Consider the following 18,419-nt stretch of genomic DNA (forward strand, 5'->3'; position numbering starts at 1 on the left):
GCGGGATGCAGCAATGCTAATCGCTGTCCCAGCACATTTCTAACACCCGTGGCACATGTGGCGAGTACTTTATATTTGGAATCTGAATGTTTATGTACACGTTTACAATGTAAATGTAGCGATCGCGTAAAACAGGCGGAAGTTAAGCCATGACGCTCATGGCTCGTGAAGTACGAGCGTCATGTGAACCATGGCTACATTAGCCTGGCTAATAAGCCAGACTCAAATCACACTGTCGTGTGGTATTTGATCCGCCGGCAGGCAATTTTTGTTTGCCAACGGCTGATTCGGTCTGGATTATTAGCCAGGCTATGGCTACATATCCATATGACCGGCCGGGATGATTTGTTTATTTTTAAAACAGTTCTTATATGAGGCGATCTAAGATCCCCCTGTGGGGATTATAATACAGATAACAGTTCTTATATGAGGTTATCTAAGATCCTCCTATGGGGATTATAATACAGAATACTGGACAACTCACCCCGGTGAGTTGTCTTCACTTTCTGAGTTTGCAATCTAGCATTCTCCCCTGTAGGCTACATGCTATTGTTCAATACAGACAGGTGAGGGTGCTAACAGAACAAAATGCAATCTAGCATCCTCCCCTGTATGTGACTTACACACAGTTCAATATAATATAATATAATATAATATAAACAAATAAATCACAATTCTTATATGAGATCTAAAATCCCCCTATGGGGATTAGCCTATAATACAATACAAATAAAACAGTTCTTATGAGGCGATCTAAAGTCCCCCTATGGGGATTACAATGCAAATAAAAAGTACATGAACCCATTGATTTAGCACCCTCTATTTATATTGACGTCAGACATTGGTGCTCTATACTGTGATCTCATCTCATCAAAGTCTAACTTCACTAAATAATTTTTAATATAAACTTATAGAAACCATTTGATGAATCAAATCTAACAATTCAACAATTCTTCCACTATAGTAAGGGTGCCAATGAGGTTCAGAAAGGACTGCCAGGTTTTAGTGAACATCTTCAAGGAACCGTTAAGGGGAGAACCTAATCTTTTCACGTTTGATACAATATAGAATTTTGTGAAACTATCAGCATCTATTATGCGCATAGGAATTGAATTATAGCAAATACATTACACCAATATTCCCTTTATTCTTACTCCAGCTAATCCAGCTCTTTCCATTCCCTCCTGTCTTCTGTATACTTCCCCCAGTATGGAAGTGTATGCTCTACGGGGCAGCGGGCCTTCATTTTCGGGCCTGTTGAGATTGAAAACTCAAGTTCTCGCCAGCTGACGGTCGCGGACTCGCGGCTGCACTAATAACTTTGAGGCAGGCAGGCAGGTCAAAAGGGACACATCGAAGAGGAAGGACGGGTGGGGTAGGATCAACATAATGGAATGTCAGAACAGGTCAGCTCCATATATGGAGATGTAAGTGTTTGAGGTATGAAGAGTTGCTGGCCGGCTCCATATATATAAAGTAGGGGAGAACGGGGTAAAATGAGCCACCGGGTAAGTTGAACCACCCCCTTTATCTAGAAAACTGTGTTGCCATGTGACCTTAAATCTAGTAAGCATCCATCATTTACACCTGGCTGTGAAGTTGGGAAGCACATGGGGAAAGTAGAAAACATTCTTTTACACAAAAAACAGGTTTTTGTCGGTCAAAGTAAAATTTTGACACATCATGTAAAATGACTGTTATACAAAGCAAAATGTACCTAGGTCTAAAATGTAATATCATACAGGTTGATGATTTGCCAATGGATAGAACCATGTGAATCATTTAGCAAATAAATTGTCTGAAGTAGCTTATTCTAGTCATTGTTTTCTAAAATGGTGGCTGGGGTAAAATTAACCAATGCACGGGGGTAAATTGAGTCAATGGGAATCACTATTCATATTTTTTTGATTAAGTCTTTGCTACTCAAATTATACTGAATGACCTTTAATTTGCATGTACATACTAATTTAAGAGAAGTTTGCAATGTTGTATTAACAATATTGCAAATATAAGGTTCTGAATAACAAACTATGTAATTGTCTTAATATTGTTTAAATAATAAATAAACAAATAAATAAGACTATTTGCAAAAGGGAAAACTGTTATTATATTATTATCGATAAGTGAATACATTATCTGTTCAAGTTTAAGCTTTTAACATTTAAATATCATGTGGTTCAACTTACCCCTTACATGGGGCAAATTGAGCCACATGACCACTTTTTTTTAAAAAGGTCATATTTTCATGGCCCTTTGTCATAGACGCTTACTCATCATTTCAATTGATATAGAAGACATCCTGAAATATGGGTAGATCATTAGATTTTACTTCCATCTCATTTTCCCTTGCTTCCAGGACAACTTAAGCAAAAAAGTGGTTCATCTTACCCCGTTCTCCCCTATAGGCTATCATGTTACAGGCCTGCCATGCATTAAACCCATATCATTTTCAAACTATGTATATCAATATGTATAGGATAAATTGACATTGTGACACAGTGAGATTACCAGTAAGATGCCCTGAGGGCTACAAAATACAGCCACATACAGTTGCAGTTTTTAGACTTGTTCTGTGTTCCTTCTTCTCTATTCTTTCTCTATTTCAACTCGTCCTGTAACTCCAGAATCCAGATTTTGAGAGCGTGAGTGTGTGTGTGTGTGTGTGTGTGTGTGTGTGTGCGTGTGTGCGTGCGTGCGTGCGTGCGTGCGTGCGTGCGTGCGTGCGTGCGTGCGTGCGTGTCACGTAACAAGTCAGAAAGCCATCAACTGATAATTCATGTTTAATTAAAATTATAAAATGACATATTTTTTTTAATAAAAAATATAATAACAAGCCCTGCAGTTTGACCTCATTCAAAGTGTCAGTGACAATGTGTGATGTTTTATTCTTTATTTTTTTACAATGTGTTGGCAGTTAATAAATAGAATAACTCATATAAGCGTTTACAAGAAGCACAGTATGTCTGTATGCATTGTGTAAACATAGGCATGATCAACAACAACAGCTGTAGATTATTGCAATCTCACATTAATGTAAACGCCATATTTCACATTCATGTAAACAATCATTATTTCCGTAACTTGATTGTCATGAACTTTCACCCTCACCCTGGCCTCACTATTTTGGGAATGGTATTATAGGCTGAAATAATTAAATAAATCAAATACAGAATGTAAATAAAGTGTAATTTTTCTTAATTTGTTTTTAGGTTTTCTGAGCTCAATTGCACCCAAAAAACGTTTAACATTCAGTAGATTTTCTGTGGTCTGGAGTTTTCAAGTGCTCTGATTTTCCTGCTGTTTGTGATGTCACAGCATGCAAATCCCATATATGTCAATGGGATTTGCCAGCAGATGTCACTGTTTTCACTGTTTTGCCTGTTTTCATTGCAGCTCAAAAGGCTTCCAAACCCCAGAGAAAACTCCATTTGAACACAGGGTTCAAATTGGGACAGGGTCTCAATTTGTGGGATGCATGAAAAGTCTTGGAAATGAGGGACTGACCCGCGCGAAAGGAGGACATCTGGTCACCCTATAGTCCCGACCCAGTTCAGAATTATATGAACATCCTCTCTGTTTAAACCAGTGGTGTCAAATGACACTCATTAGCCCACAGACCCCCATTTAAAAATATATGCCAAGGACCCCGGCTCTAGCAGTGATTTTCAAACGTTTTCATTTCAAGGGCCCCCGGTTTGACCTGAATTAGGCTACGGTCCCCCTATTTAATGGCATTTCTATCTCTGGGACCCCGATGTATATTGTAAAATCAAAGTTAATTTAACTCTGAGAGTGTACAAATGGAACAAAATGGACCCGTTAGAGAGTGTACAAATGGAAACCAAATGGACCCTGAGTTACAGAGCCATAATGGTCCATTTGGTTCCTAATCATCATCATCCTATAACTCTCTCAAGGACTCCTGGGGGTCCCCGGACCCCACTTTGGGAACCACTGTCTGGTATATATATTCCAAGTACAAGCATCTATATGGGAGTGTGGTAACTCTCTGTGTCAACGGCTCTGGCTCTGACTCCAGGCGATCAGGTGACATCATAGGTGACACCTCAAACCTGAACAACCAGTTACGTTGACATTTAACTCATTAACCCATTTCGGGCGGGGAACCCGCACCGAGTGCCGCGCTAGGAGCTTGTAGGTCTGCTATTTTTGAAAAATCGTGAAAATGCGACACAAATCTTTGAATATGTATTCTTTCAGAGTGAACGTTTTTAACTCAAATCTTTGTTTCTGGGGGTCCCTGGAACTATTTTCAGATGGGGGTCGGCGGCCAAATACATATAGTTTTGCAGGTCCTGGGCATGAAAAACATGAGAACCACTACTGTAGAAACATAGGTTTTTCAGAAAACTGTCAGGATTTAGAAGACATTTTTGTAGAATCGTTCCCAGGTCTAAATGGTTTAAGACCTGAGGCGGATTCTACAAAGTATATAGTTCTCAGACCTTTTCTGTGGCGAGGCGAGGCGGACGCCCACATTGCTATAAATGTGGCCGTCGCAGACCTCAACACACAAATGTGACCGGGTCTGGCAAATAGGCCCTCATCTCGACCAGAGTCGAGATGAGGGCCTGAGGGCCTCATTTTTACAGATTATTAAAGTACAGAATGTAAGCTTTCATATGATGTATCATCATCAATGAAATTGGAACATATTTGAAGAAGATATGACCATTTTAAAATGATTGTGCCGTTTTACCCAAAGCTGAGAAAAACCCCTTTGAATGTTCACAACATTCACAAGATTCACAAAACAAGCCTACTTTGACTTATAAATGTATACATTTAATTTGCCCAAATCAATAATCTGTTGGAATGAAAACCTTCTTCAACATTCAAACTGTGTTAATATGAAAAAAACGAAAATCACAAAAAAAAAAAATCTAGTTTATTTTAGATTTTCTGCCTTCATTATAGGCGAGATGAGGACCATTTTGCTAGACCTGGTCACAAATCTGAATAATTATGTTTTGCGCCGGTGCCTGCCAGGGAACCCCGGAAATAGGATCAAATTATAAAATGATTCAACATTATTTAAAAGAAAATAGCGGATGTACAAACTCGCGTGAGCTTGCCTTATCTCCACTGTCGGGAAGACACCACCTTAACTCCAAAATGTACATTTTTCAGGAAATGAAAAATATACATTTTTAAGGAAGTTGTTTTGAAAGCAAAGCAATACTATCTCATCAAAGTTGGTGTTGTGACTTTATATATTGTCAATTACTTCCATGAGAGGTGGAGAGGTGGTGGAGTTAGTTGCTTTAGCAGACAGTTTGAGGGTCCAATGGATTTAAGAGGTTTTGTCAAGCGCTTTTTACTATACTTTCCAATGGTTCAATATTTTCAAAACAACACACAGACGTAAAGGGTTTTCAATAGCACTGATTTATGCAAAAAACAATCAAAACCCTAAAAAAATGGAGTTAGGTGGTTTCATCCCGACAGCAAACTATATCTGTTATTTGTTTAATAGCCAACGTGAAACTCTAAAATGACACCAATGCTTCCGATTTTGTCCCACACACATTACAAGCTTGCATACTATCTACAAAATAACAAAGGAATATAAAACAAAAACATATCTTGTAAAAATATCTCTCTACCAGGAAAAACAATATGTCAGTATACGTATATTAAATATATCCGACCGAGGCCATCCTAAACTGACCAATAGCTCCTCGGTTGATGAGAAAGGCATCAAGGAATGCAGGCTGATCTTTTGCCGATCGATCACATCATTTATGTACACATCTGATCAACTCCTTTAAGTCAGTGGTCTTAAAAGGTTTTATTTTTTTTGTTAGAGAGGCAGGGGCTGAAATCCCGTAAGAGGGCACTTTTGGACCAAAGCAGCGAAAATAGCAGATCTACAAGCTCTCAACGCGTCGCAGCGCGACGCATTGAGAGCTTGTAGATCAGCTATTTTCGGTGGCGCAACCCAGCACTCTTTATCTACTGGAGATGCGGTGTGTACGACATGGATTTCGAAACAAATTTGTTCAACACAAAATGCTACGTTCCAAGTTCAGGAGACTTCGGGAAAAACGCAATTCTCCTGAATGCTGCCTTCCGGTATACGGCATGGAAAGGACTGGCGTTTTGCATTTCTTTCACCATTAGTAAATGCTGCATTCGTGGTCTGGAGAGGGCAGTCTCTCAGTTGTTTTACAGAAGGGTAAAAGGGCAGGAGGGGCTGAAGCCCCCTTAATGTCTATGTATGCACGTCCCTGGTCCCAAGGCACACCAACGGCAACGCCTTGAATCCTATAGTGAAAATAGCCAAACTACAAATCTCGCGTTGTACGTCAGCTATTTTTTTTAAATGTGTGGTTAAAAGAAAATTGCCCATAACGACATGGCCCCCAAAATAGCGAGGTTAGCTTGACACTGTGGTTAAAATATGCAGTATATCTCTGTCATGTGTACTGTACTCTATAAACCTCACATGCCCAAAATGTACTTTTCAAGATTCATATAACCATAATAGCAGATCTATCTAGCAAAAGTTGAAATTACTTTTTTTTCTTTTCTTTTTTTGCATATTATATAATGTTTGTCACAAAATCCCACACACCGTTGGGGAACCACTTGTTTTAAGTTGTCCACCTCTCAAACCCTATTTTGGACAAAGTCATTATAGGCAATTGGTTTTCTACGATTGCATAGCGAAAATAGCACCGGATACATACAACTTGTTCTGAGCTCGTTGCTAACAACCGTCGCACGACAAAATATACATGGCTCAAGGTCACCTATATACCATGTAACATTTTCAATTAAAAGTTATTTTTGATACTATCTTTGATGACTGATGTATAATAACCATTAAATGCATTTTATTATTATTATAGTAAACACTGTTTTAACTTGCGAGTGTCCAAGAAGAACGCTACGCAGTGTGGCTCGAAGGTGCTGTAAGTGATATTGTCTTTCTTGGGCTCTTTAACGCACAGAAAATACATTTTCAGGTGGAGACGTCAATTTCGGGAATGATTGATAACCCATTCTGTTTTCCAATGATCTGATCTCTAATCATGTCTTGTGTGTCATCACGTCCAATTCCGCGTTCAGTCGCTATCCTGTATTATTCGGTAGCATTAAGGAGTCTCTCCTTCTCCCCCGGGTTGGATGCAATTAGTATCCCAGAACCTGAAAATGTGTTTTGCCGTTTTACTGATGAGCTGGAGAGACAGGGAGACTCATGTTGCTGAACAAACACTCTATCTTTAGCAATGAGTACTATCACAATAGATATGTAATTCTAGCCTTGACGACCTTACAGGCGTATATGCAAAGGCTGAACTTATGTAACTTAGATAGATAGCATTTTACGTAGACATAGCACTCTATAGTGGATACGCATAGCTTTACTGTACAGACATTCTACTGCAGGACGGATGTTAGGTTCTTAGCTTGCTTGATTTAATAATAACCTCCCGGGATATGGCTTCCGCGACCAATTTCTCATTGGATGCTGTAGTCGCGACCTGGCGTCCGGCTGCCTCGTCTCTAGCAACCAGACACTTTTAATGCCGGCAACAACCCATCGTCTAAACGGTCGCAGCCGACCTCTCAGCCAATGGGATAGCATTGCAGCCAGCAAGTTGCCACAACAATCCACTAGTCTTTATCAAGTTGCGCGCCAATGTTATTTCAGCAAAGGGTTTCTAGTCTGCGGACCCCCGCGCCGACCTCTGCGGGGACCCACGGACCCCCACGCAGCAGGACTAAAACATTTTTTGTTTGGGTGACAAGCTAGATTGCCAGTTTCTGTGCGTGAAACAAGCCTATATCTGTTACCTCAATGAAGGAATATAGTAACACATGGCCAAATACATCTAGCTTACTACCACCTGTTTTGAATTAGCACATAAGGCAGCAGGACATTGCTTTACTGAAAACGAGTGCTTCCAAACTCTGATGGAAACATGGCCGCGGTCTGCAAATGGGCAATAGTTTGAACTGGACAGGGCTACATGGATGAGAAGAGCACACATCAGGGCAGAGACAGATGACATTAATTTGGTGTTGGACTCAGGTTTTTAGCTTTTAGCAGGACTTTTGGCTTTGTGCAGTGTTTTAATTTGTTTCCACACACACACAAATACCACATATACCACAGATATTTACATTTCATAGCACACATTCTGCAGATATAATAAGGCAGCTGGTAATTATTTATCTGATGTATTACCATGTGTTGCTCTTGCTTACTGTAAATCGCTCTGGATTAAAGAGCATCTGCTATAAATGCCTAAATTGTGAATTGTAATCGTGAATTGAGAGAAATATCACGTACACCACCTTTTATAAGTAGCGAGGAGACGCCGTGACCGACCAATCAGCACTGAGCACTCCCACAACGACCCGGCAATGGCTTATTCCCTCCCACAGTCAATAAAAAAGGCTGCTTGTGATAAATACACTGTATAAATGGTCACGTGAATATATATACGTGTGTACAATAATATATAAAAAAATAATACAAATAAATGTTCTCAGCTCATGAGTTCATGTAGTGTCACCAAATTCACAATAAATTAGATCATACGACGTATAAAAAAGATTGTAAGAAAATAATGTGTGTAGAAACACATGCAGAAATCTGTAACCAATTGAAAAAAGTAATGTACACATGCGCATGTGTGTGTGCGTGCGTGCGTGCGTGTGTGTGTGTGTATGTGTGTGTGTGTGTGTGTGTGTGTGTGTGTGTGTGTGTGTGTGTGTGTGTGTGTGTGTGTGTGTGTGTGTGTGTGTGTGTGTGTGTGTGTGTGTGTGTGTGTGTGTGTGTGTGTGTGTGTGTGTGTGTGTGTGTGTGTGTGTGTGTGTGTGTGTCAGTCAGTCAGTGTGTCAGAATTATAGTCTAAGAGCAATTGTTCCCATGCAGTCTCTGTACTGCTCTGGTCCCGGTATTGGTTGTAAAGAAAAAAAACACCAACACTCGACACCAGTCTCCAGGTTTTCTTCGGAATATTGTATGACACTGATTTATGACACTTTAGGAGTCCACTAGTACTGTACTAGTGGCTCTCAGACGTTTGATTTTCATAGGAACCCCATAAACTCAGAGAGTGTTCCCTGTGTAACAGTGTAAACGTGTAAATGTTGTCCAGTACAGTCGCTTTTCATTGCAGCTGGACAAAAAGGGTCCTATTTCTGGGTGACCTGCTCCTTTAACCCATTTAGACCTGAGCACGCATCTGTGTCACCTCATATTTTAAACTTTAGCCGTTGAAAAATAGCAGATCTACAAGCTGATGAGCAGCGAGCTCATGAGCTCATAGCAGATATATGCGAGCTTGCAGATCTGCTATTTTATTTTATTTTATTCGTGAAAACATGGAACAGATCTTTGATTATGTATATTCTTTCACAGCGAACGTTTTGTAACTCAAATCTCACACATTTTCAGATGGGGGGGTTTGTTGGCCAAAATCCAGATAAGGATTTAAGCCACACCCACAGTGGGCGTGGCCTAAAGCTAGGACCCTCCCACGATGATCTCCATGATGTGGTCCAGCTCCGTCAAGGTGGTGGTGGGCGTGGCCGTGCCGATGGCCATGGTGTCCAGGTCGTAGTACGACGCCTCTACGTCCGACAGGAACTCCTCCAGGCCGCCGGGACTCGAACCGCCGCCGCCGGCCGAAGGCGCCGCCGACGCGCCGGTCCGCATCTCCAGCTTCCCCAGAAACACATCGTCCTCTAACTCCTCCTCCTCCCGTCCCAGAATGCACCCGGGCGACCTCATCGCGGTCGACTCTGCCTCCTCCTCCTCCAGGAGGGCGTGGCCCATCATCTTTAGCTCCGCCCTCCCCCAGCAGTAGGACTCCTCCTCCTCCTCGGGGCAAAGGTCGTAGGTCGCCAGGTTGTGGTCCGCGGCGCGCGGCCGACACGACGCGTCGCCGTTCGGACACAACATGTCACTGTTGTTCGGACACAAAATATTGCTGTTCTGACACGAAATGTTGCCGCTTTGAGACGAAACGTTGCCGTTTTGAGACGAAACGTTGCCGTTCTGGCAAGAGACGTGGCTGTCCGGGAGCGGCTGGGGGGGCGACTCTGGACCACAGGACACCATGAACGGGTCAGGAACCACCTGGGTTTGAGACAGGGTATATGATTAGTATTAGTATTAACGGAATGTATGCCAAGAGCGCGGGACCTCGTTCTTCTCTCCACAACCCGCCTATGTGCCAAAACGAGGGAACTCGTCTTTCTTTAAATTAATTTAAACCAGCAATTAAAAAAATAAAAAATAATGTTTTGTTTTTTTTGCTTTTACTCACATGTTAGGCTACATACGGATCCAACGTGCACACACACGTGCGCTTATTACTCCTTTTTCTGCTCAAAATGAGCCAAATTCCAGTGTTTGGAAGGTTGTTATTCTCTGTTCTTACATCGCGCGGATCAAAACATCCCCATTTCCGTTCCTACACTGAAGCACACTGTGGTGAGAGGGGGGGGGGGGGGGGGCTGCACTTCCTGGTTGCCCTCAAGGAAGCTTTGAGAAGGAAAGGAAATGGTCACGTGACTGGGGCTGCGCCATGACACTTTCATGGGAGCCAAACTCACACCGGAAGTTCAATGAATACATGGCAGTGAATGGAGCCGGCTGGACCAGCTCACAACAAACATTATTCTTATTTTAACAATTGAGACCTTTGTCATATAATCGGTTCAGGAATATAAACAAAGACATATAACAGGTTGTTTTAATATTTTCTAATCACTTGCTTTTCGATGTGCACAGAGTGCACAGTATATCATTTTATCTGAGGATCTAAACAGCAGCAGGAATCGTTTCTGTCTCGGAGGTATCGCAAGATTTGGCTGACAGACAAGAAACGGTGGGAAGTCTTGCGATACTTGGTACGTTCAGAAAGGTACTTTGAGCTCTTTAGATACCATACCTCTATAAAATTACACAGTGTACACATCGAAAAGCAACACAGCCAGACAATAATGTGTTATATGACTTCTGTTGTTTTCCAGAAGCGATTACTTTACAAAAGGTCTCAGTCATTCAGAAATAGTGTTTGTTCATGAGCTGGTCACTGAGCTCTCATTTGCTCCAGTGACGACATGCACGACATGCACATGAGTACATTCTGCCGAACTTCCGGGTGTAGTTTGGCTCCCATGAAAGCATCCATGAAAGTGTCATGGCGCTCATGACAGTCACGTGACCATGTCCTTTCCTTCTCAAAGCTTCCTTGGTTGCCCTGGGATGTCTTCTCCTACTGTGGTATTTCCTGCAATTGGCTGGCATTGGCCTCACAACCGGCACATAGTGTAACAGGAGGGATTGTGATAATGGATTGAATACACAGCATGCTGAGACAGTGTGTAGGAGAGACAGACAATAGGACAGCTGAGTAAACGACACAACACAGAGCTGGTCTGGGATCAGATATATAGCTATAATGGGCACCCGCTGGCCTAGTGGTCCAGGCGCATGACACATATACAGGCTCTGGCCTGACAGCGCACCGCGTGTTCGAGTCCCGTTCATGACGACCTTTGCTGCATGTCTCTCCCTGTCTCTCTCTCCCTCATTCCTGTCATTCGTCACTTATATTAACCCATTCAGGACGGGAACCCCTTTTGGTGTTTTTAAGCATTATGTTATACATTAGCTAAAAATCACACCCGTGTGAACTGAGTGGTGCAGTGACGTCACACACTAACCATAGCAACCATGCTCACATGTACGTGGGGCCACGTACAGGTACACAGGTACAGACACAGGTACAGACAAAGCTGGTTGTTGGAGTGGTTTGCACCACTCAAAAATAGAATAGAAATAAATAAAAATAGCAGATCTACAAGCTCATAGTGCGGCACCGAGTGCCACGCTATGAGCTTGTAGATCTGCTATTTTTGAAAAAACTTGAACATGTGCAAATATTTGAATATATATTATTTCAGAGCGTTTTTAACTCAAATCTTTGCTTCTGGGGTTTCCCTGAAACAACATATTTTCAGATATATCGGGGTCGGCCTCAGGTCTAAATTAGGGCTGTCCCGATACACTTTTTTCGTTCCTGATCCGATCCCGACACCACAATTTCTGTGTTAGCCGATACCGAATACCGATACCAGTGTTGTGATCTCGTGTTGTGTTTATAGCAGACTCCTCACTCAATTGTGCACTTGCAGTTTGGGCAACTCCAAAGCAAACTCCACATGCCCCAACATTTTATTTACCTGCCATAGTGTCAACCCCTTTATCCCTGTGTCGGATCGGTGGTTAGACTGGCATATTCGCCGATACCGATACGACCCGATATGACCAAATAAGGGCCGATACCGATACTTTTCCGATACCGATACAGTATCGGGACATCTCTACTTATTTCCATAACTTGATTGTCATGAACTTTCACCCTCACCCTGTAGTCTAAATGGGTTAGAATAAAGGCAGAAAAGCCTTAAAAGAAGATCTATAGCCATAAAATACCTGACAGCTCCCGTCGTGGTCCACGTTGTGCATCATCATCATCGTCATCATCTCCTCCTGGATCTGGCGCACCGTGTTGGCGATGAGCACGGACCTGCAGAGGTCGGGCTCGGCCAGCGTGTGGCAGTGTTGCAGCTTCACCAGGGACATGTCCAGCAGCGCGCGGCGCTGCACGCCGTAGGACGGCGGCGGAGTGCGACGATGATCCTCGCAGTCCGCCACGTAGCCCGCTGCCGCCGCGCCACCGCCGCCGCACAGCTTGCGCTTGATGCCCCGCGAGTGCATGTCGCTCTGCCAGAGAGAGAGAGAGAGAGAGAGAGAGAGAGAGAGAGAGAGAGAGAGAGAGAGAGAGAGAGAGAGAGAGAAATCTCAGGGTTAGGAGGCCTGTCACGCGGTGTTGATTTCGTCGACTAATACTATGCCAAAAATGTTTGTCAACTGCCTTGTTTCACTGACGAAAACTGCATGGGAGCTAAATGAAAACTAAGCTATGATGACTAAAACTATAAGACTAAATATGATATAAATAAATATAAAAACTAGACTAAAATGTTAGGAATGGACTAGTGGGATCCAGTATTATCAGTATTATTACCAGCATTATTATAGTAGTATCATTTTATTGAAAAATAGACGATCTACAAGCTTGTAGATCGGCTATTTTCAGCAAGTGTGGCTTCGAGGCCCGCCTAAACACATTATGTCACTAAATCAACTGTAAATTTAGTCAAGTAAAACCTTATATTTAGTCGCCTATAGACTCTAAAACTCTACGTCTAAAACATTCCAGGTGACTAAAACTAAATGAAAACTATTCAAGACAAAAAAAACTAAAATCTAAATTTGCTGTCAAAAACAACACTCCTGTCACGATTATTACATAATCGTCCAGTCGCAATTTTTGAAAGATCTGGAAGATCTATGAGCTTATAGATCGGCTACTATTAATTAGCCTGGTTTCCAGCCAGTTCGAGACTCGAGAGTAAAACCTACGGTAAAAGGTTAACACATTTCTAATTGGTGTTTTTGTACCAACCCGCACCACAAACCAATCAGAAGCCCTGTGTTGATTTCTAAGATTTGGAATATCTCGCCTACCTCTGAGATAGGAGACTTTCCAGACTGTGTATAGCAGTATTTAAAGTTATTCAACTATGTAAGTTGTTTGTCATATCAAATCAAAATCAAATCAAACTTCATTTATAGAGCACATTTACAAAGACCAGAAGGTCAACCAAAGTGCTGTACACGATCATAAAACAAGCATACAATCAACACAAAATAGCATAGTAAAACAACATCGAAGCAACACAAGTATTTAGACAGGTTAATTAGGTCAAACAACATTGAAAGCCAGGGAGAAGAGATGTGTTTTAAGCAAAGACTTAAAAGCCTGTATCTGTGCACCTTTAGTTTACTGAAAGCCAAACGGAAGAATTTTTATTCATAATGTTCCAAAGACAGGAACGCAATTAAATTGTTAATCACAATTCTTTGAGTGGCAATCATTAATCGTCAAGTACAATATCCATAATCGTGACTGACAGCCCTAGAAATCTGTCACAGCATGTGTCACGTGTGTGTACTGCTTTTTGTGCACATTTCTTTAAATGTGTATGTTTGAAAGGATTGCTGCTATTTGCCTCAAAGTTTTATACCAAGTGAATGCAAAACATTTAAATGTTGCTGCGATTACTTTCAAAAGTGTATCCCAAGCTCAGCTTCCCTGCGTGTATATATTTCACTATTTCCGACAGCAAATGCACAGATATTATGGATTTGTACGCTTCTTTTTGCAACTATTATCATTGTTAATTGTAATTGTTGAATTTCCATATATGCTATCAATAAAAAAATAAAACACCTGATTGAACATTACACACACTCTCACACACACACACACACACACACACACACACACACACACACACACACACACACACACACACACACAGTCTAGTAGTAGTAGTAGTAGTAGTAGTAGTAATTGTTATTTACTATAGCCTGCTATTCTTCTACTATCAAATTTACCTCCTGAAATGTTTAACACACACACACACACACACACACACACACACACACACTGAGACACATGCACATTACATAACTCCATATAGGGTTACATGCTGCTAAATACGTTTTAAACCCCGCCTACATTTCGACACATCTCTACTACTACTACTACTACTAGTCATTATACTGTATGACTCACGGTGACGTAGGCAGACATGACTTCATGACTGTACACTGTAGCCAGAGCCATGACTGTAGGCTACTACAGCAGAGTAGCCTAACAAAAGACAACTTGTTTTAACACGTTTATGAGACCATATAAATAACTTACTTTTTATATAGGAAACATATTTAATTGTTGATAACATTGACATTACACCGGTTTTATATTCGGACTTTTAAACTTTAAAGCGCCCAAATTAATGAATCCCCGCGATACGGCGACAAAAACAGGTCATTTGTTTTAACGTCCCGTTCTTGACTTGTAGTATTGTCTCAGTGTGTATAATTAGTAACTGTAATATTCATGACATAAATGTCGTGACAAGTCCATCAGGGGCAAACGTAACATTAAAACGCTACAATGTGCGATACATTGTAACACGTCATTATGCTTAAGCGTTATAAGGCGTTGTTACAATGTAACAGCGTAAATTTACTCCCACCCACTTCCGCGTTTGGAAATAGCTAATCTACAAGCTCTCAGCGCCGCTTGTAGAACCGCTCATAAGAGCTTGTAGATCTGCGTATTCCCGTACGGGGCTCGGACTACGGACGAAGGAAGAGTACGAGTCGTGCTTTTACGTTCCAAATCGGGCGCGAGTCGAGTCGGACGGAGCTTCTTCCCCCCCCCCTTTTCCTACAGTTTTTTAAAAGCGAAATGGAGGAAACTTAAAAATATATGAAAAATATAGCTCAAACTTACCTTTTATTAACCAGAACTTAGCTTCTTTATTCACCTTCTGCTGTTAGGAAGAAACATTCACCGTCTGGTCTGTCCCTTCCCTCTCTCTCTCTCTCTCTCGTTCTCTCGCTCTCTCTCTCTCTGCTCTTTCCCTCTCGTAACCATGTCACACCGAAACCGACGTCTTATATAATAATGTGACTCTAGTCGTCCGCTCACTGTTTAGGTCGTCACACGATTCGATGGGTCACCAGCTTGGATGTGACGCGGGGGGCCGGCTGCAACGCAGGCAAGCAAGCAAGGGGGAGGGGCGAGGGACCAGAACAAAACAATGGGCCATTTATACTCAGCAGTAGGACAGTGTTGTGTATATATATATATATATATATATATATATATATATATATATATATATATATGCTACATCCTTTTTTACAATGGTGTCCCCTCATACACACAAGTGAAAATGGAAACACAAAATTACAAAAAGCAGACATAATTGGAACTGGGAGACTGTAAACTGACAAATGGGTTCTCTCTCCTGATTGGATAAAATTGGTATACCACCTGAAAATGTATTATTATTATTAATTATTATTATAATTATTGTAATTATTATTATTATTTAATAGAGGGCCGGATGCACTTATAACACAGTCAAGAAGACTGACAGATTAAGACAAAAATCACACTCGTGTGAAGTGAGGGGCACTCTTATGATCATACATCATCACATTCCGTGCACAGACAATCGGGCAATCAAATCATCACATTCCGTGGTACAAACACACTGCACACATCTATCTATAAATGCTCCACGTATCTGTCTGTCTGTCTGTCTGTCTGTCTGTCTGTCTGTCTGTCTGTCTGTCTGTCTGTCTGTCTGTCTGTGTGCGTACGGTTGTAATCCACTTGAGAACCGTTCGCCCCACCGACTTCAAATTCGACACATGCATGCATGCGTTCCATACTCACACAGGGAGCGCAGTGACCGGTGTCGAGTCGGTCGGACCCACCGTGGACCCACCGTGGTTCACCACGGTTCTCCAGAACCGCCACAAAAGTCCTCTGCCTGGGTTCTGCACCCGGCCTCTGCTCATGCTCCATACATGGAGCTGGCCTGACATCACAACACTCCATATTTGCCTGACAAAGAACTCCATATATGGGCATAAAAGGGACAAAGACAATAACTGCATTTCCAACTTGCATCATTCCAAGTAGGCCAGTGTCCAATGGGCACCGCTCTAGTACTTTTTAATTTAGGTGTCAAATTAAGCCTTCATGTTAAGTAATGTAAAAGTAAAGTAGCCTACATGATTTGAACATGCACGGTAGCTTATATCATTATCAGACCTATGTATCCTTCAACTTCTTATTTAATATATGCCTATACCTAAAAGGTAGCAATTTGTAGAACTATTAGACCTTGATAGACCTTTCAGTTTGAGACCAAAAAGAGAGATTAAACGTTTGCTCGGGACCCACTATAGTTAAAATAGCAGATCAAGCTCACAACACGTCACACTAGAGGCCTATTCATAGTGCCCACTCTTGGATTGTTTTCATCATATCTATGTTTTTCATGTCTTCAATTATAAGTATCACTATAAATCATACATGGGCCACATTTGGCCCCCACCATCACTAAATGTGGCCCGTAGGTTAATATCAACAATGGTAAATGGTACAAGCAATTCACTTTGACCACTTGGGAGAGCCAGTACCCCGCAATGTAGATTGTAGAATATTCCATACGTGACTACAACTCCCAGGCTGCATCGCGCCGCCGCAGATGCGGATGTGTCAGTACTGGTTGACTATCCGGAGCTGAGGAAGGTAAACAAACATACCGGACGGTACAACAATATTCTGCTGTTTTATCTCATTGTGTGAATCCATGCTTATTATTTTTTTAGATCAGTTTAACTATAAACCTGCCGTTCATTCGTTTAATCAGTCAACAAAACCCTGTCAACAAAACATGTATTAGTTTCTTGTTATGGTGACATATTGTTTTTAATGTTTACTGACTGTGCACTTTGATGTTATATGTATTCACCTTTATTATCATCATGGGAATATATATATATATCACACAAGTTTCGTAGCTCCTTTTTATAGTCATGCAGCTTCAAAGCACACATCAGGGCGAATATAATGAATGGCAACAACACACACACACACACACACACACACACACGCTGAAACTGCACGTGGATGATAGATGATGACATGCAAATGAATGAAATTATATGATTCCCTCTTTTGGTGTGATGAATCAGCATTGACTTGCAACTGCAATCGGATCAGATTTGTCTTCAGATCATTCAGATCGACATGTGTGTGTGTCTGTCATGTGATGTGTTGCTCAGATGATGAAGGCCAAAACAGACGAGGAAGAGTATTGGAACAGCTCCAAGTTCAAAGCTTTCACCTTCGATGATGAAGATGACGACTTCGCCAGGGTGAGATACTGCATGCCGTGACCCACGGTTCTTAAAGTGGCTCCAGGGGTCCTTCAGGAAGTTTCAGGGGGTCCCTAGCTAAATGGATAGTAATTAGTTACCAACCAAATGGACCCTTACGGCTCTGTAACTCTCAAGAGTTAAATCAGCATTGATGTTTACAATATAAATTGGGGTCCCAGAGAGAGAAATGTAATTTAAATGGGGGTCCTTATGTAGCAGAGTGGCTCAGAGCCGGCTCACAAGTCTAATATCGCCCCTAGTCCATAGAGATATCCCTTTGGTCTAGTGGTTAAGATGTTGGACTTTCACACGGGAGACCTGAGTTCGAATCCCGGGCCTGGACCGCTAAGCTGGCCCAGGCCCATGTTTACATTCTTCAACAGAACACGCACTATATTATCCAATGAAAAATAGCAGATCTACAAGCTCATAGTGCGGCACCGAGTGCCGCGCTACGAGCTTGTAGGTCTGCTATTTTAGAAAAATTGTGAAAATGCGTCACAAATTTTTGAATATATATTCTTTCAGAGCGAATGTTTTTAAC

General features: G+C 41.7%; 2 protein-coding genes across 2 annotated transcripts in view; one reads left to right on the forward strand and one right to left on the reverse strand.

Annotated features, from left to right (window-relative positions):
* Positions 1-9,505: 9,505 nt before the first annotated feature.
* Positions 9,506-15,543, reverse strand: LOC306940540 (cell division cycle-associated protein 4-like; the record flags this gene model as incomplete). Its single annotated transcript, XM_079525637.1, has 3 exons — positions 15,426-15,543; positions 12,488-12,778; positions 9,506-10,120 (listed from the first exon to the last, which is right to left on the reverse strand). Exons 2-3 carry the CDS (start codon positions 12,770-12,772, stop codon positions 9,506-9,508), a joined length of 900 nt encoding a protein of 299 aa, XP_079381763.1. The 5' UTR covers positions 12,773-12,778; positions 15,426-15,543.
* Positions 15,544-17,172: 1,629 nt separating this feature from the next.
* vipas39 (VPS33B interacting protein, apical-basolateral polarity regulator, spe-39 homolog) overlaps positions 17,173-18,419 on the forward strand; it is a 34,163-nt gene continuing 32,916 nt past the window's right edge. The window contains exons 1-2 of the mRNA XM_079526170.1: positions 17,173-17,243; positions 17,780-17,872. Coding sequence (XP_079382296.1) covers positions 17,780-17,872 — 93 coding nt within the window. The 5' untranslated portion in view covers positions 17,173-17,243. The remainder of the gene's footprint in view (positions 17,244-17,779; positions 17,873-18,419) is intronic.

This window comes from Electrona antarctica (genome assembly GCF_951216825.1).
Source record: "Electrona antarctica genome assembly, chromosome: 17".
Classification (NCBI taxonomy): Eukaryota; Metazoa; Chordata; class Actinopteri; order Myctophiformes; family Myctophidae; genus Electrona; species Electrona antarctica.